We start from the raw sequence: 24909 nt of genomic DNA, 5'->3' as shown, positions 1-24909 counted from the left end.
TCTTCTAATTTATCCATTTAAATTGTAAAACATTTTTGAGATTATGAAACAATTTCCAAAGGCCTAATTTGGACTCTTCAGAAGACTTCTTTTGTCTAACCAACTATCAATTACAAGAGATTCAGTTTACAGTGATAGAAAATAGAAAAGACACAAAATTCTGAAAATACTAAAAGTATTTCTTCCATAATTGTTGTATCACATTTGATATGAATTTCCTTATAAAACATTAAATTATTTTTCTATTTAAGTCCGTTTTAACTTGATGTGTGAGCCAGGCTTACTTTGTTAACTCAACAAAAATGTACACTCATAGCCTTATTCTGTCAAATCTCATGACCAACAAGGTATTAATATTAACCAAGAAAAGAGATAAAATATATCTATGAGGCAACATATCTTCTTCCCTGCCCCCATACCAACAGTCCTCTAGCCCAGCGACTCATCAGACCATCGGGCTAAGCCTAACCCCTCGCCTCCTTTGGGCCCTTTGGGGCTCACGGGCCAGGAAGGAGCAGAGAGGGTACAAGCTCACACTAACGATGGAGGAAACCGTGTCCAGTCGGCTGGAGCCTGAGATGCAGCAGAAGACCCTGCACCATTGTTCTGCCAACATGCTGACAGCTGGTGATTTAGGACCGGAGCTGCCCAGGAGCGCTAAGGGAGGGACAGAAGCTAGGGAGGTCAGAAAGAGGCTCCACAGGCACCCTTCAACAATCGAACCCAAATCCCTCCATCCATGAGATGGCAGAATGAATCATGGCTGACCCAGCATAAGGCCTGAACCTGGCCTCTCCCTACCACCTCCATCCACCCCCTCCATCCACCCCCTCCTCTCACTGGACAAACATGACAAATCTGGTGTTTATTTACTTAAAAAGACCTGGAGAAAGAGCAAAGGGGGGCAGATAAAAAACAGTGTAAAATCAATACGGAGTTAGTAGTTCCTGCCCTACTGCTGCTCTTTCCTGTCTGTGTGGCTGCAGAAACCTGAGCTTGGGTCTAATCAGAACCCCAGGTGGAAAAGGGACGCAGGTGGCTACAGCAGGCTCCTTAACTGGAGGGATATGGAGAGAAAAAAAGCCTGTAGAGAAAGAGGAGTATGTAAAGCAAAATGCATTCAAAGCGAGCTTTGCTTCACAGCTCATCAACGGCAACAAAGATGGTACCAAACAAGTACTATTTGACTTAAATGACCATATCTAATCACATAATTTTGGAGATGAATTAAAGTTGCTGAAGGAGATGTTCCAAAACCATTCATAACTTTGGGGTATCTGGTTATGAGTATCGGCTGATACTATGTTCCTCTGCAATAACATGGGGATTCCAAATTACAGCAGATATGACAAGGCATGTTCAGATTGTGATGTTTATGCCTATTTAATATGAATTTTGAGATGGCATAAACCTGTGCCAGCATCAGATGTAGTAACAGAGATATTACAAGGACGTAGTGTTTCCCACACATAGAAGACATATGGCCGCCCACGAATATTTCCGACCTGTTTTTATGTAGTTTTACATTTATTCATACAATTGCTGCGTGCGTGAGAGAGCGATAGCGAGAGAGCGCAGGCGCCTGCACTCTCTCGATCTCTCCTCCAGCTCGCTCTCTCTCTCTCTCTCTCTCTCTCTCTCCTCACGACTCTGTCCAAAACTGAACGACTACGTGTTTTGGTCTGTGCGCGTGCATAGATAAATTGAGCAGATTAAAGTTTTCTGTTGCAAAAACAAAATTAATTTAGAAGGCAAAACACATTTGATATAAATAGAAACCTAATATTAATATATACCCTAAGATAAGAGTAAGAAAAAATAAGTATGTCGTGCAAGTTGTAGGTGTCCTTAATTGATGGAAAAGCAAAATATGAAACCCAGAATTAAAATGTCTATGACAAGGGACAAGGGAGGTTTTGGTTTGCCAGATGTCAAAGTATATAACCTATCTTTTGAAATAATCAAGTTGGTGAAACACTGGGTCAGAGCAGATATAGACCTAGATTGGATAAACATAGAACAGAGCGTATAACACATACTGCCCCCTTACCATTTTATCCCAACAGGTAGAAAATAATTCAAATCCCATAATGTCCTATTCAAGGAGTGTGTGGAGTGCAGTTCATAAAACTTTTAAATGATCAAAATTCAGTCAATTATACTCTTCACTCTGGAACAACCCTAAATTACGCATCGGAAAGAAAACAGTATACTGGAAGGAGTGGCAATCCAAGGGAATAAACACAATAGGCGATTTATATGAAAATTAATGTCATATCAGGACCTTCAAAAGAAATACAAACTCACAAATAACGGACACTTCTGGAGATATTTACAGATGAGGCACTGTCTTGGTTGCATATATAAGAATGGAGAGCCATTCCTTAATCACTTGACTCAGTTTTTCAAGTCACCTCAGGTAAATCATAAAGCCTCAGCGTTTTATAAAATGTACAAGGAAACCTCAGGGGATTGCTGCAATAATCTCAAACTGGTATGGTTTAAGGACTTTGCAACTACTATTGAAGATGATGAGAGGTTAGATATTCTTTCAAATGTGGGCAAAAACATCAGACAGGCCAGGGGGAAACTTATTCATTACAAAATATTACACAGATATGACTGGACACCAACTAGATTACATAGGATGGGAATTGCTGATAGCAATCAGCACTGGAAGTGTGAGAACGACTTGGGCACATATTTACATACGATCTGGGAATGTGCTATGGTGCATCCATTTTGGTGTAATATTTTGGAGATACTGGGGGATTGGATTGGTGTCACTCTCCCAGTGCACCCAAGGCTTTGCCTCCTTTGTGACAAGTCATTGGTGCATGACGTAACAAATCCCAAATTTAGCATTTTAAAGGTTGGATTTATCACAGCCGCGAGAATTATACTGCGAAATTGGAAGGACCCCAGGCGCCCCACTGTGAAGGAATGGACTGACGAAATGGGTAAGATCTCTTCATATGAAAACATGTTGGGAAAACAGGAATGTTGGTGGAAAGATGACAGAGATATGGGATCTGTTTTGGCGACATGTTAAACTAAGGTCATAGAACGGACTCATGTTGGTGGCTGTACCTCTCTTATGTCTGTGGCATTATTTTGTTATTTTTGTTATCTCATGCTAGGAGATGACTTGCATGCTCTGCCTAAGTGCTCTGTGTTTTGTTTTTGGTATAAGATGTGCAGCATTGTTTTAAAAACTGTTAAAAGTTAATAAAAACTTAAGTTACAAAAAAAAAGAAAAGCAAAATATGGTTTTTCTTTTTAATTTAACAAAATTTTATTTATTTATATTTCATTTTTTTTAACAAATACGTCATATACCGTACACCCAGGTATAATGGCAAGACGGTATGACGGTATGAAGAAATTATAGCGCCCAAGCCTAGCTCCCACTATTTGTTTACATGTCATGCTTGCACAATGCCGTGACGCAACAGACTGGGAGACCGATTGTATGTCACTGCAGAATCAATATGAAAGCACAAAGACGTAACGACAACCGAGCTTCGTTATAGCACTGTTGCAGAATTGTAATCTGAAAAAGGCTACTAATGGAAAACCCTGATTACCGAAATTCTACAAGCTTTGACGAATGTGACACACTCAGAAAGCAGTTTATTTTAAGTGGGGGCACTTGCCAGAGCATTGACTGTTAACAACATTTAAGTCAGTATCATAGGCCAATACAGATACTGGCCCTGATATCAGAACAACTCTACTTACTTAGCTGTGAAGGGTGGAAAACACTACAGCCAAACTCTAAATTGTGGGTGATGTATGGGCATAGTCAGAGATATGAAAGATAAAACTGTTGTCCAGGTTTGAGTCCAGACAGCAAAGCATTGAATCTACAGAGCCTCTACTCTCGCTATATGACAGGGACAAAACAGATAAGACTCATTCTCAGGGGAGTAGGAGGGTGGCCATCAAGCCAACCCCCTAAAAAGAAATAGCAGCAGCAAGCTGTCAAGGTTTTGTCACATCTTACATCAAGTTCGCCTCCCGGTCCATCCCATTGCTGGCAAACCATGCACGCAGTTGTGGCCAAGGATGAAAGTGCTGGAAAATGGGAGTCATTGTAAACCATTTTCTGCCCTGAAGCCCCCACCGCCACCGCCATCCCCTCCGTCTCCACCCCTCTTCTTCCAAACTCCTCTTGAAGACAAATGGGTCCAGGGCAATGACAGAGTAGCTGGTCCACAAATCACCGGCGGCCGGTCTGCTCGTCCATGCTTCCTCCTCCCCCGCTGCCTCCCCCCTGCACCCAACCTCGCCCCCTCCTCGTCCCCGGCCCCTCCATTAGTCATGTGCACGCGGGCAGAGGCGAGCAGCCGTAATTAGACAAGGACAAATCGCCAGCAATGGACACGGACGGGTCCGGCCGCTAAATAAGGCCCTGTTTCCATACCAACTAGTGGGCGGCAAGTAGGGCCAAGGAGAGGACCGGGGTGTGCGAGAATAAAGTGGGGAGGGGTCGGGACTCCATACTGTCCAATACACCCTGCAATCCTCTTGTCCTGGCCTGGCCTGGCACTTCCATTTATTATCCAAAAGGCCCATGGTTTGAACCCTCAGCTCACAGATACACATCTAAACTAAACCCCTATACTCTAAGAGCAACATACCCCCCAACCCCATTCCCAGCAGGTGTCCGGTTTTCAGGTCTACACTTGTCTTAATCAGATACAGATCTTCCTCTCATTATAGTTTGAAATAAAGAGGTCTGTGCCATACTTTTTTTCAGACTCCCATAGACTTAGATCTAAATGTCATGAATATTTAACTTTTGAGTTTACTTTGGTCAAAGTGCTGAAAGTGTAAAATTTAGGATCGCATGTTTTTTTCTACAGAATTTGAACGCAGTCATCCATCTTCTAAGACAGGGGCACAACAGAAATCTCATACAACCCTTCATCACGTTCCTGTCAATGCAACCCAACTACGTCACTTTGTGGTGTTCAAACCAACTCTAAACAAATTAAGTAAGCAAGTAAATCTAGAGCAATAAAGAGGTTTCAGGGTACATTAGGTGTAACATTAGAAGGGTGGAATTAGCAAAAATGAGAACCAATAGAATCAGATTACACACGGACGGAGAAAACGGCAGTCAACAAAATATAAATTACAGCCATTTGAGGGTTGAGCAAACTGAATCCGCAGAGGAGTATCAGTAACAATTGCTTTGGCCAGGTCAGAGCTGCAACACACTCCCTGGGCAGAAGGGGTTTGACAAAAAACTGACCGCCCCACACACAAAGACACACACACGCACGCACAAACACACACACAAACAGCATGCTCCACCAGAGCAAACCTTATTGATCTGCCTCCTAATTTCCTAATTAGTTTTTTATTGGATTTCATAATCGCCATCAGGACATATCAAAAGAAACTCAAAACCCCAGCAAGATTTTCTGCCCTGCTCAACATAATTTTTTTCAACTGTGAAAAGGAAGCCATGTTTTCAATTCCAAGTCCCCAGATGTGAGCGCAACCCTGCTTTTTATTTTCTTTAACTTCACCACCAGAACTCCTTGGACAGCAAACACTGCACAAAAACACCATTTCTCCCATGTGCACTGCAGTAACTGATGTTTAGCATTGCACATTTTCTGCATGATCTGCTGCTATTTGTCACACTTCTGCTCCCTCCACAGTCGCCTCGCACTTGTAGAACTTGTTTAACATACTGAGGCATGAGGTGCGGAAAAATGTGGATATAAAATAGAAAAACTAACACAGATACCAGTAGGTGTTTAAGTACATCCACTCACTTCTTGCAAGTCTTCATGACTCACCAGTTACCTCTGTGTCCTAAATAAAAAGTATCCAGATCTTTTTTCATCCCCTGACACTGCCACTGAACTACACTGGTCAGTTGGCATTTCTGCTCAACACAGGAAGCATCCGTTTAAAGACTGTGATTAGCATAGCTGCTCAACATCAGCATGCTGAATGATTAAACGTCCAGCAGCGAACAGAACTTTCCAACAGCAGCTGGCCAGCAGTTACTGCACACTCAAATGTTTTTATAGTGGTTTGTATGTGATGTTGAACGATATGCTGAGTACAAAAAGTAGACATGGTCTACAGGGATTTCAAGACAAAGAGCATCCAATGTCCTTTTTCACATAAGGGGGCAGTTGTGCCGCAGACATCTGTTTATGAAGAATCTAAAGAGTACAAAAAACAGCAGAGGATACTGTATCTTCAAATTACTGGAAGGAGCGTCCCTTTGGACCACAGGCCTCAACTTCGAGCAGGAAACAATGGTTGAAGATTTAGAACACAAATTATATAGAGATATCATGTCTATTTACACCACTACTTCAATGCAAAAACATTAGTAACACACTAATACTAAAACCTTCTTTTTCTATGCCTCAATATACTCATTTAATGCAGAATGCCAGATGTTTATCAGCCTCCCTGAATTCCCCGTTTTTTCTTTTGTTTATGGCCCATTTTGAGACAAAACCTCTGGCGTGATGAAACCAACACAGCAGCTTTAAATGTGAGAAAATGAAGACAAAGAGGGAAGTAAAGTGTGGAATGATGCAGGATTTGCATCGTTATTGACAGCAGAGAAACAGTAAGGGTTGATGAGGCAAAGCTAAAATCTTCAATTAAAGTAATCTTGAAATTCACATCCCCTATACTGACGAATTGAAAACATGTCTTCTAATACACATGAAACGTATTTTTTAAGAGTACAACATTTGGAAAGTCAAACATCTGGCTGAATAAATTGAGCTCTGAAGTATCAGTGAACCTCCAAAGTAAAACTGTGTGAAGAAATAATTAGAGAAGGTCTTAAGATTGCAAACAATCATAGGGAAAATAATGTTGGAACAAAAGTACAACTTCAGATAAAAGCCCAGCCTGCAAACTACTAGGCTTACTGCACTTATGGTTTTCAGTATTACCAGTAATTGATTTACACAGGTATAACCTTCATTTTTCACTCGTAATGTGTATAATCGTCTTTGAAGACCTTGAAAAAATTCAGGTACTCGCATTATACAGGCTGTAGACTATTCATAAGTCTATGAGGGAAATGTATTATGCCAATCAGTATGGGGTGCTGGTGGTGCAGTGGTTACTGCGCGCCCATGTATGGAGACTATAGTCTTCCAAGCGGGCGGCCCAGGTTCAAATCCCACCTGTGGCTCCTTTCCCGCATGTCATTTCCCACTCTTTCATTCCCTGATTTCTGACTCAATCCACTGTCCTATCTCTCCATTAAAGGCACAAAAAGCCCAAAAATAAATCCTTAAAAAAAAAAAAAAAAAAAAAAATGCCATTCACAATACAAGTTTTGTTTTAAGATTACCGGTATGTAAATAGGTCAAGTAAGAATTTCTAACAAAAAGCCAGAAGAAGGGGTGCGCTGGTGGCGCAATGGTTAGGGCGCGCGTCCCATGTATTGAGACTCTCATCTTAAGCGGTAGGCCCGGGTTCGCTTCCACCAGTGGCCCCTTTCCACATGTCATTCCCCGCTCTCTCTCACTGGTTTCCTCTGTCCACTGTCTTCTCTCTGCATTAAAGGCACAAAAAGCCCAAAATAAATCTTTTTTTTTTTTAAAAAGCCAGAAGAAAATAAATCTATAGATTAATTTAACCACTACCAACTCACCAAAGCCATTGATTAAACCACATGAAACAAAGTCATAAATTATAGTGAGTCATCTTAAATACAAAACAGCATAATTATAATGGCAGCCCTAATGAGTAAATGGTTGTATTTTACCCATGTTAAATTACTTAGACATTTGTAAAGAAAGAAGCTATTTTTTTTTCTATATTCTGCCAAGTCAAAATGCTGTGAAAAGGGGCCAGTACAACATTTTACCTGAATGTGTTTGTGAATGCACAAATATTGTCTAATACGTCTACTTTGAAGAGTGTTTAAATATTGATGAACATTACAGGCACATAAATAAAGTCCTGAAGGTATAACTCCTAAAGTGATCAATAAAGAATTGAAGATTAAGAAGTAACAGAGAAGACAAGACATTTTGCCCTGGCCAACATTAACAAAAAATTACAGTAGAGTACCGTTAATATCTTTAAACTGAAGTGTGAGGGACACATTGACTACATTTTCTTGATCTCATCCAATACTTCAAGTTCTCTCACCCACCAGACTCTCTTCATAGTACAGGTTAGTCCCACTCAACGTGCCTCTAAGTGGCTCTACAAATTCAATCACACAAACCCATGTTCATACTGAGGTGTGAAAAGGGGGGCAGAGCCGAGCTTAAATCCCAGTGAAGATGTTTTTGGCCTTGATCACTGTGCCCATCGATCCCTGGCTGATTCCCACTCAGGTACGTCTTATTTTATTAGTGGCTTCGGCCTTCTGCCGCCCCATTCCGCTGTGATCAATACCAGCATGGGGATGGCCCATATTTTTCTCACTTTTAGTGCCTTAACGCTGTTTAACCGTGTCACCTGATAAACGACAGGCCCTCCCCAAACACTGATTTCCTATTGATTTCTCCCTCATTCCGCCATCCCTCCCTTCGTCACTCTCCCATTGTTTTTATCTCCAGTTATCTCCTCTCTCCTCCCTCTATACCTTCACTCCCATCAACTTAAGTAGGGGATGGACCTGCCAGCTACCTTTAAACCATTCAACCACAGACACCCATTCTGTTAGGAGTCAGCTCAGGTCAGGCTATAGGGGGCCTGAATCACCTCTGTTAATGTTAGTGAATTACCATCCAAAAAAAAAAAAATCCTACAATTTCATCTCGTTAGCCATAGCTTGTAAGGTAAACACCAGTTCTAAACTCTGGAGGTTTGTGCTGAAAGGTAGGTTTGTGATTGTCATTTTCCATCATTAACCACCAAACAGCCCGCGCACAAACAGTGTTGGAGACCTATCTGTGTGCAAGCAAGCAGCAACAGAGCTTTATACAGTGAAGCACCGTGCAACAGATGCTGTGACAACCTGGAGGGAGACAGCTCCATCCATCATATGCTGAAGTCCTGATGATCGAAGCAGGGTTTGGACTGCGGAGGCGGATGCACTGGTAGTACTATCAGGGCGACCTACAATCCCCTTAATGGGCTTCTATCAGGCTTTTACTGTATAAACACATTTGATACTTGAATAGTGGATAGCAAAATTAGTTTGGAAACAGATTAAAAAGCAGTGATGATGAAACTGGGCTGGGACAAAAAAGGGAGGGGGTGTCTTGGATATTGAGATAAATGAAATAAACCGGGTCTAACCTGTTAATACAAATAAATACATAACCGAGAAAGGTTACCTCTTTGTTAATCTCTAATCTACAGTCCTTGTTTGAATCCAGTGAGTTGCTCACATCATTACTGCCATTGATACCATTAAATAAGGGACCCTTATCAAATGTACCAAAGATCCGCTGCAGGTGGTTGTGTGCAGGCTATGGGAGTAGCGTCATTAACTTATTCACAGGACAATACTAATATCTTCTCACTTTTAAAGTCTTGTGTTTTTATTTTATGTTAAACCTTTAAAATAAACTGTGTTGTTCAGTACTTACATTTTACAAACCACTTGAATTTTACACCGTACATAAAAGTTTACTGTTTTTGTTTTTTACCTTCTGTAAAAGATAAATAACAAAAGACAAATGTTCAACTCTTGGATATCTGGTGTAATTTCAGGTCTGCATATGAAGTCTGTACACCGACACTGTGAGCATCTGTTAAAGAATCCGATAACATGACCTGGCATCTTTTATTAGTCCTCTCACCCTCTAACAATGGGTTAAGTGATAAATTGACATTTACAGCACAGCCTGCCAAGAAACACTGGGTACAGAACACACTGAGAAACTGAGCGTGAAGTAATAACGAGGGAGTGGGCAAGAGCAGAGATTTTCTATTAACACAAGGGGAGAAGAGTTGAAGGGTCTGTGGGTTAAAGAAGGGCCACTTTCTTGAGCTAAACTGCCCCCCCTCCTCTCTTATCCCTGAGCAAAGTTTTCAGGATTCAGCCATGGGAGAGCTTGAGCACCAGCTAGCGGTAGTTTCACTGCCAAGAAGCTGCACACCAAACACATTAATCATGACCAGGGGAGTGTAAAATTCAATCGGCTCCTTCCATCCATTTCATGTGAAGCAGACTGAAGGCCGGCCTTGTAGTGCCTGAGAAAGGAAGGATGAAAAAAAGGGGGGAAAAAAAGAGAGAGGAGCTCCCTACACTTCATCAGAACCCCTACTTCATAACAAATGGAGTGTCTCTCTGGCGGAGGAGTGCCATCAGAAACGCGCTTTCTCTCTATCCATTTAATTCCGGCAGTGGAGGAAGGGTCAGGGAGGGAGCAGTGGGAGCGTGTTCTACTCTCCGCTCGCCGCTTCCCCAGTCACACAGTAAACTACCTTTTAGGAATTGTTTCTCAATAAGAAATGATCAGTCCATTTATCTGCACCAGGCGGGCCTGTCTCCTCACCCAGACCTCCAATATTTTTCGTTTGACCTGATCAGGGCTATAAACTAGACCGAGACACTTTCAATTTGTCACCCGAGGAGGCCTCTGCGAGTCCCATGCTACTGATTGCATCCTCCCTCACAAATGTAAAAATTCCTCCCATGCTTGAAATCTGATTTTTGTTCTCATGTATACAGCTACTTTAAAAAATGTGTCTTGTTCATGCTTGAAGAAAGTGTTGAGGGATAATCTACACCACGTCTCAAAACATATTTTCTATATAAATGAAAATATGCCGGCAAGATAAGTGTAATAAATGAAATATTAAAATCATTAATTAAGACACTATACAAATAAAATGCATGTCAATGTTAAAATCATTTTCACTCATCCTGCTCAACACTTAAGGTTATTTTTTGTATTTATGAGAGGAACAGTTTTATTAGATGTAAATGTAATAAATGACTGAATATGATAACCTTTTCAGCCTTCTTCAATGACATGATTTTACAGCTCTTCACCTTTCCAAGAGCAGTAACGCTAAATCTCTGTCCCTCAGCCCCTTTTCTTCTTACAAGGCTCTGCAGATACCCCAAAGGTTATTAGCGTTTGTTCTCGCTTTGATCGGCTCTTTTTGTTTATTGATTGGTTTGCCAGACCTAAGATGAAACCCAGAAAAATGGTTTATGATGCTCCAGATAGTGTGATGATAAAAACAAACAACGCAACACTGTCAGTAAAAAAGTAGGTGATTGACTTTGTGGACGAACACAGGTTACAACAGGATCATTGAAAGGATTCTGAAACAAGAGAATGGACACAAATGTTGACTGTTGATAAAACATAAAGAGCATCAGTAACAGTATGCCAGTATAGGGTAGGTCACCACATACTCCAGATATAAAAACACATGTAATGTTAAATTACAAAGAGGTTACCCTGCTGGAGATGGGTTAATCCGTGTTTGGCAAGACCTTAAATGTTCATCACTCCAGATGTAATTTTTAAAACCATGTTAATCCCTGTCACTTTGTAACGTTATAACACAATGAAGATGTGCTAAACTTTCATTAAGTCCAAGCAGTTTTACCAATGCTTAGTTACATTTTTTAATGACTTCAACTCCTATTTGCATACACTAATATCATGATGACACTGAAAATCGTTTATCCCAGTATGTACCCGAATATAAATTATACTAGTAAAAAAATAGTTGGTTTTTAGGGGGTCTCCCAGAGGACAAAGGGTTTAAACTTCTGTTGCATTCAGCAAAGTCCACAACATGCCATTTCTAGGGAAGCTAAGTATCTCTTTCTAGTACCATCTGTTTTTGCCATGTTGCAGTTCTGTTAGCAACCAGTACTCAGATTAGGATAACGCTGAAAGTGTTTAGTACGACCCACAGCCTGCGACCAATTTTGCGCTACCTACCTCTGTTGGTCACTAGTTGTCAAGAGTCTTTTTAAACCAGCACTCTACAAACAGCATTTACTTAATCGTGTTCCTTCATTTTCTTTAAATGCTTGATTTTGACCCAAAAGCTCCTTAAAAGTGGCCAGCCTGGTCCCTATTGCTATTTAAATTATAGATGTATATAGATTTAAGAATAAACAACGTAAGATAGACACAGAAGACCATCATAAAACTGGGAGAAAGAACCTATTACTAGTTGTTCACTTCGGGGAGAAATATTAACAGGACTGTTTTCTTTCAAAACATGTACAAACTTTGAACAGGGGGTAATTACAAGTCACACATGACTTGCTTTCCCATCAGAAAACTGTTTAAAACAGTTAAACATTCTTTGAATTGGATGGAACATGTCAATGATTTTTTGACAGCACGGAAATATGGTAAGGAACACTCAACCACGCACACACAACTTGCTCAAACTTCTGCCTTGTACAAGTCACATGCACGCGATTAATCACTGATACCTCCGGCTGACACACCACGCATGTATATGGTTACACAACACTAATGGGCAACTGAGTGGAACTGAATAGAACGTTTAGAAATGTACCTTTTTCTTAACTTGTTTTTGCCCTCTTTTACAGACTTCAGGTTGGTAAGAGGCTCCGTCCCATCTGAAGACACCAAGTCAGATGCAGTATTTTTCATTCATTGTACTCCAGCAAATCTCTGAAACATAAGACATACACGGCATTTTGTGGAAGTCTCATAGGTCAAAAAGACTCAGTCTATTAAAAAGCAAAAAATATAATTATGATATGTACATGTTTTAAAAGGTATTACCATTGAATGTTTAAATTTGCAACATTTCAGCATTTTGTGGAAATCAAACTAAAACACAACAGCTTATTGGCCTGCTTCTTAAATTATTCAATAAATACCTAAATATTGCACTCCGTTGGAAAGAACATAGTTACTAAAACTGATTTGACTGTAGAGGCAAGTTATCATTTCAACTTTAACCACACCAGATTGCCACAGTCTGTTCACAGTGGAGGTTGCTGTAGTGGTGTTGTAGTTGTACTGAACTGAAGTATAGTCTTGAACTGAAATAACTAGATTTATTGAGGAATACACTGAGCTGGATCATTTACACTGGAACCAGCATATTAGAACTCATAAAACTAGGTCCTGATCACTTCTTGTCCTCTATAAGCTACGGCATTATTAAAAGCATGTCTGATTGTTTCCTCCTTCCTTGAAGAAGACAGTATCTACCTTCTACAATACACAAAGAATAAGCCATGCTCTAACATCAAAATGTAATAATAAAGATTTCATTTTGCTATAGGGTACACACTTGTGTGGCCATACTTGTTGTTTGATATCACTTACTATTATGTGCTGAGCCATTAGCTTGGACGTTTTCATCAACTGCGAGTTCTTCTGTTGCCGTTTAAATGCTACTTTCATTCACATTAGGAGAAAATCCCACACCTTTTTAAGATCTTTGAAATTAGAAGTAGCCCTACCACTGAAACTCAACAAACAAGTATTTGCTTTTAGACAAGAACCTGTACATTTGGAAAGCAGGGGCATGCACCTCCTAAAATGCCTTCTTATATCAAAATATGAGTCCCCCCACTGCCCTCCACTGGTGGGCTGCAGAATAATGTAACTTCCCTTAATAGGAAAATATGAAGAAAGCCCAAACAAATGCATATATGCAAGGGATGTGATTGATCAAGAGCTAAAATTAACACTGCTTGTGGCCACCTTTACAGTATTTCTTCCAGCAGTTCAACTATGAAAACCATAACGCTTACTGAGCAAGCTTGATCTCTGAGAAGAAGTAGCAGCACTGACCAACAGTAAAACACTGCTTAGACCTGATCTTGTAAGGTACAGAGGATTGATCAGAACTAAATTTCAAAAATACTAACATTTGCCCATGAATGAGTTTTCAGATACAGTGATCCCAAATATGTTTTGCAAATAAACAGCCCCAATGCAACCCCAAGTGCCTCTCCTCTAGCCTCGCTGTGAGTGTAACTGATAGCTGAAGATGACCACTCAGTATTTTATCTAGCGATTCTGCACCGATGCTGACTTAATGAACAGGTGCAACGTCCTGTGTTGTTCATGGGACCCGCTCTGTACACAAAGTTTTCTGTTCTTTTATAATTGGTGATGGAGGAGGCTACCCCTGCCTGGAACGGCCCATTTCCATCAATACTCTATACAAACTGTTATTGCAGGAAAGCATGGTGGGGCAGTTAAACAGTTGTCATGCCAGAGCCCGCTCTATTGTTGAGCATACATTTGGGGTCATGGAAAAAAAAAAAAAAATGGTGGAATTGCAACCCACTTCAAGGCCCAGGAGGTAAAGCCAAGGTTCTACGCTGAGGTGACTCTCTCCACACCCTTTGCCTCAGCCACTGAGATATAATGGAGGAACCAGAGCTCCTACCTAAGGAACCTGCACCCCCCCCCCCCCCCCCTTTCAACTGCCAGAGGAGCAGGGCCCAGATGAGGGACTGACTCAGTGCCAAAGTGTAACGTGTTCACAATTGTGCTCTCAGTTCATGCTGGAACATTTTCCTTGTAAAGATGTCTCAGTTATTCTAGTTATACGCAATTTATGTTAAACTATTTGGTCTGACCTGTATATCTGTATTAAGACATGCAACCCCTGTGCCACACTGTCCAATGGCCTGCTATAACAGAAACCTGATGAAGTGTATTCATCATTTTTGTGCTCTAGTAGTATCTTATTGCTGTCCCTCACTTTTTTTTCTCTTACATGTTTTTTTAACCATTGTTTCAAGTTGCCAACTTCACTCCAGCTAGGCAAGTATTCTCTGGATAAACATGTTTTCATGATTATTTTAAAGAAGCATAATACATTGAACATAGCAGGCATCAGGCAATACAATTATCATAAGACACAGCAAGATTAGTTTTATCAATTTACCAAACTAGGTAATTGCAAACAATAAGCAGTAAGTATCAGTTTTGTCGGTTTAATAAAAGGTTAGTCAACAAACCTCACAGACTTTCCAAAGGATAAGTGTGCCAGCAGAAACTTACGGAAAAGCACTCTTTTATTTCGTTTGGTAGCTATTAACTGACAGACATTTAACTGTGAACCCAAAAGCAGGTGAACAAAACCTTAAGTGGCAGTCACGAGACATTAAGCGCGCGCGCTGGACGGCGCTGGAGGAACGCAGGTTAAGTGTTTTTTTTTTCTTGCTCGTGTTTGATGCTGCTTAGCAATGAGCTGCTCTGTGGTCCCTCTAGTGGTTGAATCCTGCACTGCAGCAGGCTATATTCCGACACAGGTAATATTTACAGGTTAAACAACACGACGCATAGAGTAAAATAATTGTCCTTATTATATCAACATTTAGCTTTAAAACTAGATTTTGAGACAGCACCAATCAGTTCAATATTAGGTTAAAATACAGGCATAACCTTGATGATTTAAATGCTTAGTTAAATGTGCTATTGTATTGCAGAAGCAAAATTGATAATTGCTAAGTTTTTCCACTGCTGGTATATTACCAGTATATTTGCTCTCTGGTTGACTTTATATGCCTTATTTAGAGTTAAAATGAGCATCTTAAAATACATGTTTTTTGCAGTAAACCTACATTTGGTTAATGAAACAGTGCCTACTTTAACGCCCAAGTCCGTAAAAACTCAGCTGGTATCAAAAATGTAGGAAAGGGAACACTCTGGACTTATAAAGGTGTAGGTTTGAGATGCTCTTTGATTTAATACTAAAGGCATTGTTAATTGTTCAAAAATGAGTGCATTGGTTTTTGTTTTGTTTTTTGCTGTTTTTTTGTTTGTTTTGTTTTTAACCTTAACATTCTCTAAAATGACATTTACAGACAGAAAACCCTTGACCAACATATAAACCTTGCATCTGATTATATCTTGGCTCAATGTGGTCTTACAATTGTGTAAAAAATTTAATTTTTGCCGTATATTGTGCAGTCTTTTTTAACCTTACTTCCCATGTGCTTAACACTTTTTTGACAGGATTAAAGGGCCAATGACTCTAGTTCTTCTTCTACCCATACGTCAACAGCAAAAATAATTATTTTCAAAGCTTAACTATCAAAAGGCCTACATGTACACACTCATATGTGCTCTAGCCAACCTCTCACTTACTTGTCTTTTGTATCAGCCCAATTAGCAATTGTTTGTGGTACAACAGTGCCACCTTCTGGAAAACTTGTACATTGCAAATAAAGTACAGTAAACAAAAGTACAATAAAAAAATAAAGGGAAACTGTACTCAGTGCATGACAATAAGGCTTTATTTGAGGATGTGAGGAAGAAATGGCAGGTGACAGGTTTTATCTCAGAGGTTAGCATTACACAGGTCTACAGGTTACTGCTTTGGCTGCATACAGACTCAAGAGTATCAGCACAAATGAGGATAAACAAGCCATTTTGCAAATGTTTCATTTGCATTTAGTCTACAAGGTGATCTTGGGTGTCTACATCTGAGTACCTTTTAGCATGCAAAGGTACCTAACTTGAATATCTGTCTCATTTGATTTGGTTTTATTATCTACTCTATGCTGTTCTGTTGTTTCGTTACAGTTTCACTGAATCTACAGTAGCAATGTCAAGAACAAGATCTACTAATAACCATGCAGGCAGAAGTAAAATTGTGTAACAGTGATCTTACTGATTTGAAAGCAGATTAAAATGACAAAACCTTTAATATACTGCTCACCGACACTTTCAGGGTCAAATACCTCTGAAGAAAAACAAAACTTTAAGTAAAAAAAAAAATCAACAAAAGTGGAAATTAAGGACACATGCTATCAATTTTGGAATGGAATCACAAATAAATGGCTAATTTCCTGAACACCTTGTAGATGAGGTTGATGGTAAAACAAAAAAGTACAAAAAAAAGCCTTGCTCAAAACTGAGAGAATCCACTAGAGGAAAGGCAAAGAGATGGCTGAAATCCAATAAATGCTACAGTTTCTTTGAGGCTTTGGATGCATGTCTAAATGCACTTTATAATCACAGGAACAAATGGCACTTTTTACTTTTGATTTCACAGCTTTACTTTTTTAAATGCTTGGGTGCATTTACACATTCCATCTGAAAAGGAAATGCGAAATAGGCTGATAAAGAAAATTGGCACAGAGTGGTGACAAGGCCACTATGTCTGAGCTAGACGGTAGTAAAGTGGCATTACAGGGTGGAAAACAAGGATCAATAAATAAAGCAGTCTTTTCACAGTATCATTATTAGACCTAGGATCTGAGGTTGACTGAAAAAAATAAAGCAGTGTGTTTCCTTCTGCAGCAAATTCCAGAAAAAGATACATATCCAAATACTCTATGTATAAAACAAAGTTGAAGTTATTCAAACTAAATTGAAACAAAAGTGAATTAAAACAAAAAAAAGGTTCCCACAGTGTGTTGGAAATAAATGAACCCAGACATCAAGTCTCTCAAAAAGGAAACATCCTCACAGTCCATTATCTTCCATTATTTATCATGCACAGGAAAAATACAGCAATTAAAAAAATAATAAAGCCAAGAACCAGGTATGGACGGGCCTGTGGCACAGACCGTTCCCTGGACCTGAGCCTGCTCTGACTATATACAAGAATGACTGAAGTGAACTACATGACTATACTGGAAAGAACACAAGACAGGCTGGACCTGGTCTCGTTTCACATTCATAACCATTTACTTTCATAGATCGAAATATGAACTATATCAAAATAAGACAGGCGCTTTCAAATGAAGCAAGTCTCACGTGTTAACATCAACACCACAAATGTATCCACTTAATCCCATTCTAGCATGGCTACATAGTGTGATGGGGTTGTGCAGGTGGACATGGACAATAAATATCTTACATCTTTATATACAGTGAAATGGAGAGGGGCACAGTGGCAATTTGAGAGGGCGTTTCTCCTCTTCGTATAATGAACCCCTCCGTCTTCAGGTGGTGTGAGGAGGGCAACATTCAGAGGACCCGCGATCTCTTGCTGGCCAGTGAACCATGCTGGAGGAGGAAAGAGACAAGACAGTTTAATTAAAATAATCCTGTTAGCAGATTATGAAGGCAGTCAATAAATGGAGGTGTCAGACGCTAAGAGAGTATTATGAACTATTACAGACATTATTCAACACAACAATATAACAAAACCTCCAACAGCAGCAAACTAGCCTTTACCAAACATTCACAAGAGTTCTAACCATTAAAAGCACAAGAGAGAGAGTCGTGTGTTTCTTTCTTCCACCTACCTTGGCCTGCTTGTAAAAGTGAGGGGCCAGCTCAACCAACCAGGAGGACTCAACAGCAGTCACATCACGCATGTAGTACTTTGCTGTCTGCACCACTTCATTGAAAACAACCCTGGAAAAGAGGCAAGGTGAAAGACTTCAAATTTAATATCTCTGACTGCTGTGTATTCATTCTGTACGAGTCGAGAATGCACTGACCATTTTGGAGGCTTCTCTCCAAATAGCACAGAGTTAGGGTGGATTTGAAGCTCACGGTCATCTCGTAAAGTCCTGACAGAGCAGTTGAATATGAGAGAGTGTCATTTGGTTTGTTGAAGTATGATAATGCTAGGAAACGAAAAACATCTATTTGAAGAAACAGCTAGAGAGCATGTCTCACCTGTAGGAACCAGAGTGGTGAATGCGGGCCGCGTTTGCAAAAAACCCAAATACAATGCACTTCAAGATCACATCAGGGTCACCTGTGCAAAAGAAAGTAGCAATGAACACTCCTTTATACATTTAATACACTGTTATTGCCCTATGCTTGTGTACAAATATCTTCTTTAAGGAAGCACAAAGTTAAGAGTAGAAACAGGAAATTAACAGAGGTTTGCCGACTCACCTATAACACCATTTTTTTTTTTTTTAAATGACACACTCATACCTTCACTGGAAGTCCGCGGAACCTTAAACTTGTTCATGAGTCGCCGGAGCTGCTCTCGTACAGTCACAGCCCGCAGCAGGCCCTTATAGTTGAGGAAGTGTTCCTGACACCACTGGGAGCTCTTCTGGTGCTGCAGGTAAGAGGACATTTTTCCTTTTTTTTTACCCCAAGTTAACTTATTCCCTGTCTTGTACTTAGCCCCAAGTGTTGTGTTCACTTTAACAGATTGAGCCTTAAAAATGACTAGATATAGACACACACAAACACACACTGTACCTTAATGAATGCTTCATACACATTCAGCATTGTGAGGTGGTCTCCCTCAGCAACTGCAAATTTCCTGTGTTCTCGGGCCTGCAGGGTAAGATAGCAAAAAAATGGATAATTGTTACGCTGACAGAGCATTTCTGCAAAACAAAAAACATGCTCCTATTGAAAGCTTGTTTTCACTTACAGCAGCTTTCTTCTGATTGGGCGGCACAACAAATATGTTCTGAATCTGCATCATTGCCGCAATGGTGACAATCTCTTTGGAGCAGCCAAAGTTTCCAGACTCTAGGAGCATCTTGGCAAACATGGGGCTGAGAGGAAACTCTGCCATCCGCACCCCCATGGGATCAGTCAAACGCCCGTAATGGTCCAGACCTGCCAGCAGACACAACAGCTGGTTAAGATTCTGCATGATGTGCAAGGACACCCGAGCTTCGTAGATGCTTTCCGACACAAATTGTGAACACTGGCCTTGCAGTTGAGGTATAGTTTTCCTTTTTTTCCCCCCCTCCCTGCCGACAGATTTGTATCTTACCTCCAAGAGCGTAGAGAAGCTCTAGAGCCTGCACCATGGTCTGAGCAGGGGGAGGCTGCAAAATCAAAAAAAAAAAGATGCTTGTTAAGGCTAATAACCGTAAATTTCACTCTGAAAGACAGAAAAAGTATACATCTGGTGTACATGGGGAGTTCTTGTCATAACATATTTCAAAGCGCTTACACACAATGACTGCATTCATTTTTATAGTTTCAATGCATCTTTCCCCAGACGCCGTGAGCCATTCTGGCTAATTAAAATGTAAAGTACATTTTCTTTCACAGTGCTTGAACACATCACAGCCACCCCTGTGGATGCAAAGAGAGCTACTCACAGAAAGGAAGCTGAACCGCAGCACGTTGTCGATGCCTAACGCTTTGAGCTGCAGGATGACAGGGGCCAAATTGGTGCGCTGCATCTCTGGCACAGTCGAGGCAGGCAGTTTCTCAAAGTCCTCCTCTGATGAACACAACAGAGGCAATAAGAACACAGGGAGGGACTGATAAAGAGTGACAGAAAATACAGGCAGAGAGGGCAAAGGGAGAAGGATAAGACTGCGACAGTTTGTCATAAATGTTAACGATGCACTGTTCCTCATCACTCTTCTATCTATTGCACACTCACACATACCCGTGTACAGTCTAAAGCATTTCCCAGGTCGGTTTCGCCCAGCTCTGCCTGCCCTCTGGCTGGCTGAAGCCTTGGAGATTGGAGTTATCACCAGAGATTCGATGGCAGTGCTGGGATTATAGGCTCGAAGCTTCACAAACGCACAGTCGATGACAAACACAACTCCGTTTATAGTGATGGAGGTCTCTGCAATGTTAGTGGCCACCACGATCTGAAAGACAAATAAAACAGTTGTTACAATTCACTTAGCAGACGCTTTTATCCAAAGCGGCGTACATCAGAGAGTAAGTACAACACAAATCCATTCATACACCGCCACCGAAGCAGCGACGACTCTACCAACTGAGCCACAGCCACCCCAGTTGTATATCACACCATTGTACAGCTGTAGTTCCCTGTGTCAAAACCTGGACAGTTTGAGTAATTCATTGAGGTCACTCTTAGAATTTTCTATATGACTTACTTGATTCAAACCTAATATGAATGATATGTGTGTAGATATGTACTTTCAATGGAGGCCAAGTCATTATAAAGCATATTTTTTTTGCACTATTAACTATCATCCCAGCTATTTATATTAAGTCCATAATAATATCTTAGGAAGATTAATTTGAGCAGCATTAAAAATGTGAAATGTAATTGAAACTGAGTTTGATTATTAAGATCATTTTCAATGTTGTTGGATTTGGAAGTGTAAACTGAAAAAAGGGACGCACACAGACTTTAAAATTTCTTCTGATTTCTTCTATTCATAAATGCACAAAAACAAATCACTATAATGACCTTGCGGACAGATGTCGGGGCCCGCTCAAAGACCTTCATCTGCTCAGCGTAAGGTAGACCAGAGTACATGGGCAAAATTCTGAGGTGTTTCTTCATGCCGTATCGTGACAGAGTCCTGGCCTGCTCCTGAAGTAAGGACACCACTTTCTCCACCTCTTCCTGAGAGAATGATCACAAGTATAGTGTGATTGTATATAATCTATATGCTTTCATTAATAGAAGTTAAGTAGTTCTAAAGTTGTGGTCACTAACCTGCCCTGTTAAAAATGCCAGGACATCTCCGTCATCCTCTGTCTCGTGGATCTTCATCACCGTCTCCACTGTGGCCTTCACATAGTCTGGGACAGGACTGAGAATAAACAAGACGTAAGACGTTGCTCCGTTACACAGAATGCAAAATGCAGATCCTGCAGCATTTCCTGGATTGTGCACTTTGACTACCTGACAGTGTAAAAGACGTCCACTGGAAAGGTGCGTCCTTCAACTGTCAGAATTCCACACGTGTCCTTGTTTGGATCGCCAGACTCATTCAGATTGAAGAAGTCATGAAATTTCTTCACAGAAAAATGACATTAGAGTAAGAAAGGGGAACATTAACATATTAATCCTGCCTTCAGTCTTTCATTCTAATAAGGATGTAACATACCGTGGCAGTATTAGTTAACCATTTGCATAAAGATAAAAGCTGTTCTTTGAACAGGAAGTAGAGTAGATGTCTGATGTTGCATTTCAGCTGATTTGTTTAACGCTGAGCACAGTCGTGGCCTGATTGTGTCGGTCTTTCATCAGTGTATTGTCAGTACAGCAGGATCTGACCTAACATCAACTTTTCCTCTGACTGTGTCTCTTTGTTTCTTTATTCTCGCTTATCAAGCATATCTGCTCATCTTAACGATGTAGTCACCTTGGCATCCAGAGTGGCAGAGGCCACGATCAGCCGCAGGTCTCGGCGCTTTTTCTGAATCTATGGAAGAATCAGAGACGCAGTTGGTGCAGAGAAGAAAAGTCACAAGGTTAAAAAACGAAACAGAAAGCGTGTTTCTCTGGGCTCTTGAGTAATAAAATCTTCTGAAATTACCTTTTTCAGTAGACCAATGGCTATGTCTGTGTACAGGGTTCTCTCATGTGCTTCATCCAGCATCAACACACTGAAAACAACAAAAGAAAACACTGGTAGGAATACAACCCAGTCTGAACTTTAATGACAAGTCCACATGTTCCACAAAAGCGTTCCTTTTTTCCGCACCCAAAACGTTGCAAGACGGCTGAAAACTGTCTCACTGTCGTTGATAACAAGAACTATTAAATACAACAGAGACCATTGTTAAAGATATTAGCAACCTCCAGTAAGTCACAATATCCACAGTGAATACTACATCCTGATGAGAATGGAATTTTGAGACCAATATGGATACAAACTTTCACAGATGGGAGACATACAGTGAACGCTGAGTGGTGTGGCGTTGATTCCAGGCGGACACACACACTAGAGCTCGGTGTTAGTCTGGTCATATATTCTGTTTCATGCATGTTTTAGTCGAGATTTATGTTATTATGTGCTGTCCAGTATGGCTGCTGACTGACACCTTTTGTCATTGACGTTTTCATGCTCTCAGTGCAAGGCAAATCCCCTTCGGGACAACAAAGGTTACAGTCATTCCTTCATTTGTGAGAGCAGCAATGAAACACAGCTTTTTCTGCGTGCTTTTGTTCAGACAGGACAATGCAAAGATTCTCAGACGGCGGCTTTCTTCAACAAAAAAAAGTGTTTAAAATGATCACACATGCACAGGACAGTCTTGTTGGAGCACATGAAAACAGAACTGTGTGATTTACACTATTTTCTAAATTGTTTTCTGCATTACAGGTCCTGTTCAAAAAGATTACAAATTGTAGCACTTGGAATAAAATAACGCAAATACCAACTTGTCTCTGTTATAAGCCCATATCTGCTCAAATATATCCCTAAATCGCAATATCGGTCAGCGCTCTGAGTACTAAAACAGCTTACATCATGCCTTAATCGAATTCATGTACCTGTATTTTTTCAGAAGAGGATCAGACATCATCTCCCGGACCAGCATGCCATCTGTAAGGAACTGAAGCACACAGGTTCAATTAGGTGAAGGAAGTAAACATAAAAAACAGTTGGCAATGAAGAGTTAAGGACGCAGCTGAGGAATACAATACCTTGATCCTTGTGGCATGGGGATCAGAGCAGTCATCAAATCGGATGGTGTAGCCCACCTCATGTCCCAGCAAGGCCCCCCGCTCCTCTGCTAAACGGTTAGCTACCTATCAGCAGGAAGGAAAAGGGGTTGAAAGTACAGAATATAAACGTGTGTCCCTTCAGTCAGTGTGAACTCAAGTGACTTGCAGTGAAATGACATTGGCAGGCGGTGACAGAGCAGCTGAGCGTTAACGGAAAAGTCAGTACGGGTCTTACAGAGATAGCAGCCACACGTCGGGGCTGTGTCACTCCAATCACCTTCCCCTCTGCTGCCCAGCCAGCCTCCAGCAGGTACTGAGAGGAGTCAGATGACAAAAAGAGAAGGTAGATTTAAAATAATGAAAAAGAGCTAAAAGATGAAGACATTGATGTTGCAGAAAAAGCACACACTGCATAAATGAAACCCTTTACTGATGTGGTCCAAAGCCTGCTCAGTAAAAATATGGCCACTTAGCATCAAGACAAGGTCATATTAAAACACAATGGGAGTTAAACCACATGAAGGGTACCAGTCCACTGCGGCAATGTTGTGCCTTTAGCGGTTAGACTGTGTGTGTGTGCATATTTGGAGGGTAGGCGAACAACAACAACAACAAACATCAAATCTCACTTTTCTTCTCAGTAATCCTTAGTTTTTTTGTTTTTTTTCCCAACCTGAGGTATCTGTGTTGTCTTCCCACATCCTGTCTCCCCAACTATGATGACAGTCTGGTAGCTCTCCACCAAATATAAGATGTTGTTTCTGTGCTGGAGAGGAAATATTGAACATGATAGTTTAATGAAACATCACAGAAGACACACACACACACACACACACACACACACACAAGTATTGTTTGGTGAATGCGTGTGTAGGGTCGCCGTGAGACCTTGAAAACGGGAAGTTTCTGTCGTTGTTTCTCGATGGAGAGGGCGGTGTGCGGGTTGAAGACGATGGGGGAGCCTGTGGTCTCGGAGTTGAGCTCGCGTTCCTCGGAGATTCCCGGCGCCTCAGACCCTGGAGCCAAACAGATGGTGCAAGCAGAGATAACATGTTTTATTTAAATCTCAGCAGGCTGAAGCTAGAAGAGGAAGATAGCTTAAATGGGTTTTTTTTTTTTTTTTTAGTGCAAAGTGCTGACATATAACCAAGGACATGGAGGAAACCAAACCTTCACTGTTTCCCTTTACATAGCTTGAATTCAGAGGTTGTTGTTTTTTTTTTTGTGACTCTACGTTGCAAAAGAGTTGCATGTGATATTTTGGCAGGTTCCAAACTTAAATTCCGCAGAGGTAACGTTACCGTGGCTGGACCGAAGTGGCTGCGGATGTCACGTAAGCTGCAGTGTGAACGTGTCGGCAGCCACGCCGAGGCGGACTCAACTTTAATAGCAGCCGGTGGTTCATCTATGCAAACCCCGAAATACATGCATTAAAATGCCGTATAAATGTCTATTTTCGTACTTACCCGGCTTCCAAAATTTCATCGTGGAAAGGGGAGCCGCCATCTTGGACTCTACGTCACACGTGTGTGTGTGTGTGTGTGTGTGTGTGTGTGTGTGTGTGTGTGTGTGTGTTTCTCTCCCTCAATCCAATATGACGTCATGATTTGAGCGAGAGTTTATGAATGATGTCAAAGCCGTCCGAGATGAGCTGCAGCTGCAACCAACTTCGTTCAGCAATTCAGTTCC

General features: G+C 40.9%; 1 protein-coding gene across 1 annotated transcript; it reads right to left on the bottom strand.

The window, feature by feature from the left end:
* Positions 1-16165: 16165 nt before the first annotated feature.
* dhx35 (DEAH-box helicase 35) lies at positions 16166-24809 on the bottom strand. Its single transcript, XM_020644910.3, has 21 exons — positions 24687-24809; positions 24109-24236; positions 23894-23986; positions 23456-23533; positions 23200-23304; positions 23047-23108; positions 22088-22157; positions 21914-21973; positions 21451-21563; positions 21262-21358; positions 21010-21168; positions 20227-20437; positions 19931-20055; positions 19597-19651; positions 19246-19436; positions 19068-19145; positions 18792-18921; positions 18525-18606; positions 18344-18415; positions 18146-18257; positions 16166-17903 (listed from the first exon to the last, which is right to left on the bottom strand). The coding sequence occupies exons 1-21, from the start codon at positions 24724-24726 to the stop codon at positions 17865-17867; spliced, it is 2100 nt and encodes a 699-aa protein (XP_020500566.2). The 5' UTR covers positions 24727-24809; the 3' UTR covers positions 16166-17864.
* Positions 24810-24909: the final 100 nt, after the last annotated feature.

Source organism: Labrus bergylta, chromosome 12 (genome assembly GCF_963930695.1).
Source record: "Labrus bergylta chromosome 12, fLabBer1.1, whole genome shotgun sequence".
In the NCBI taxonomy this organism is placed as follows: domain Eukaryota; kingdom Metazoa; phylum Chordata; class Actinopteri; order Labriformes; family Labridae; genus Labrus; species Labrus bergylta.
This window is presented reverse-complemented; position numbering and strand designations above follow the sequence as displayed.

Bases quoted from the DNA above. Each gene is read 5' to 3' on its own strand.
- dhx35 (XM_020644910.3), bottom strand. From the start codon at position 24,726: ATGGCGGCTCCCCTTTCCACGATGAAATTTTGGAAGCCGG. The intron at 23,305-23,455 runs GTAAGACCCGTA...TCCTGCTGATAG, and splicing joins GACGTGTGGCTGCTATCTCT to GTAGCTAACCGTTTAGCAGA. The intron at 21,169-21,261 runs GTTAGTGACCAC...TCATTCTCTCAG, and splicing joins TGGCATTTTTAACAGGGCAG to GAAGAGGTGGAGAAAGTGGT.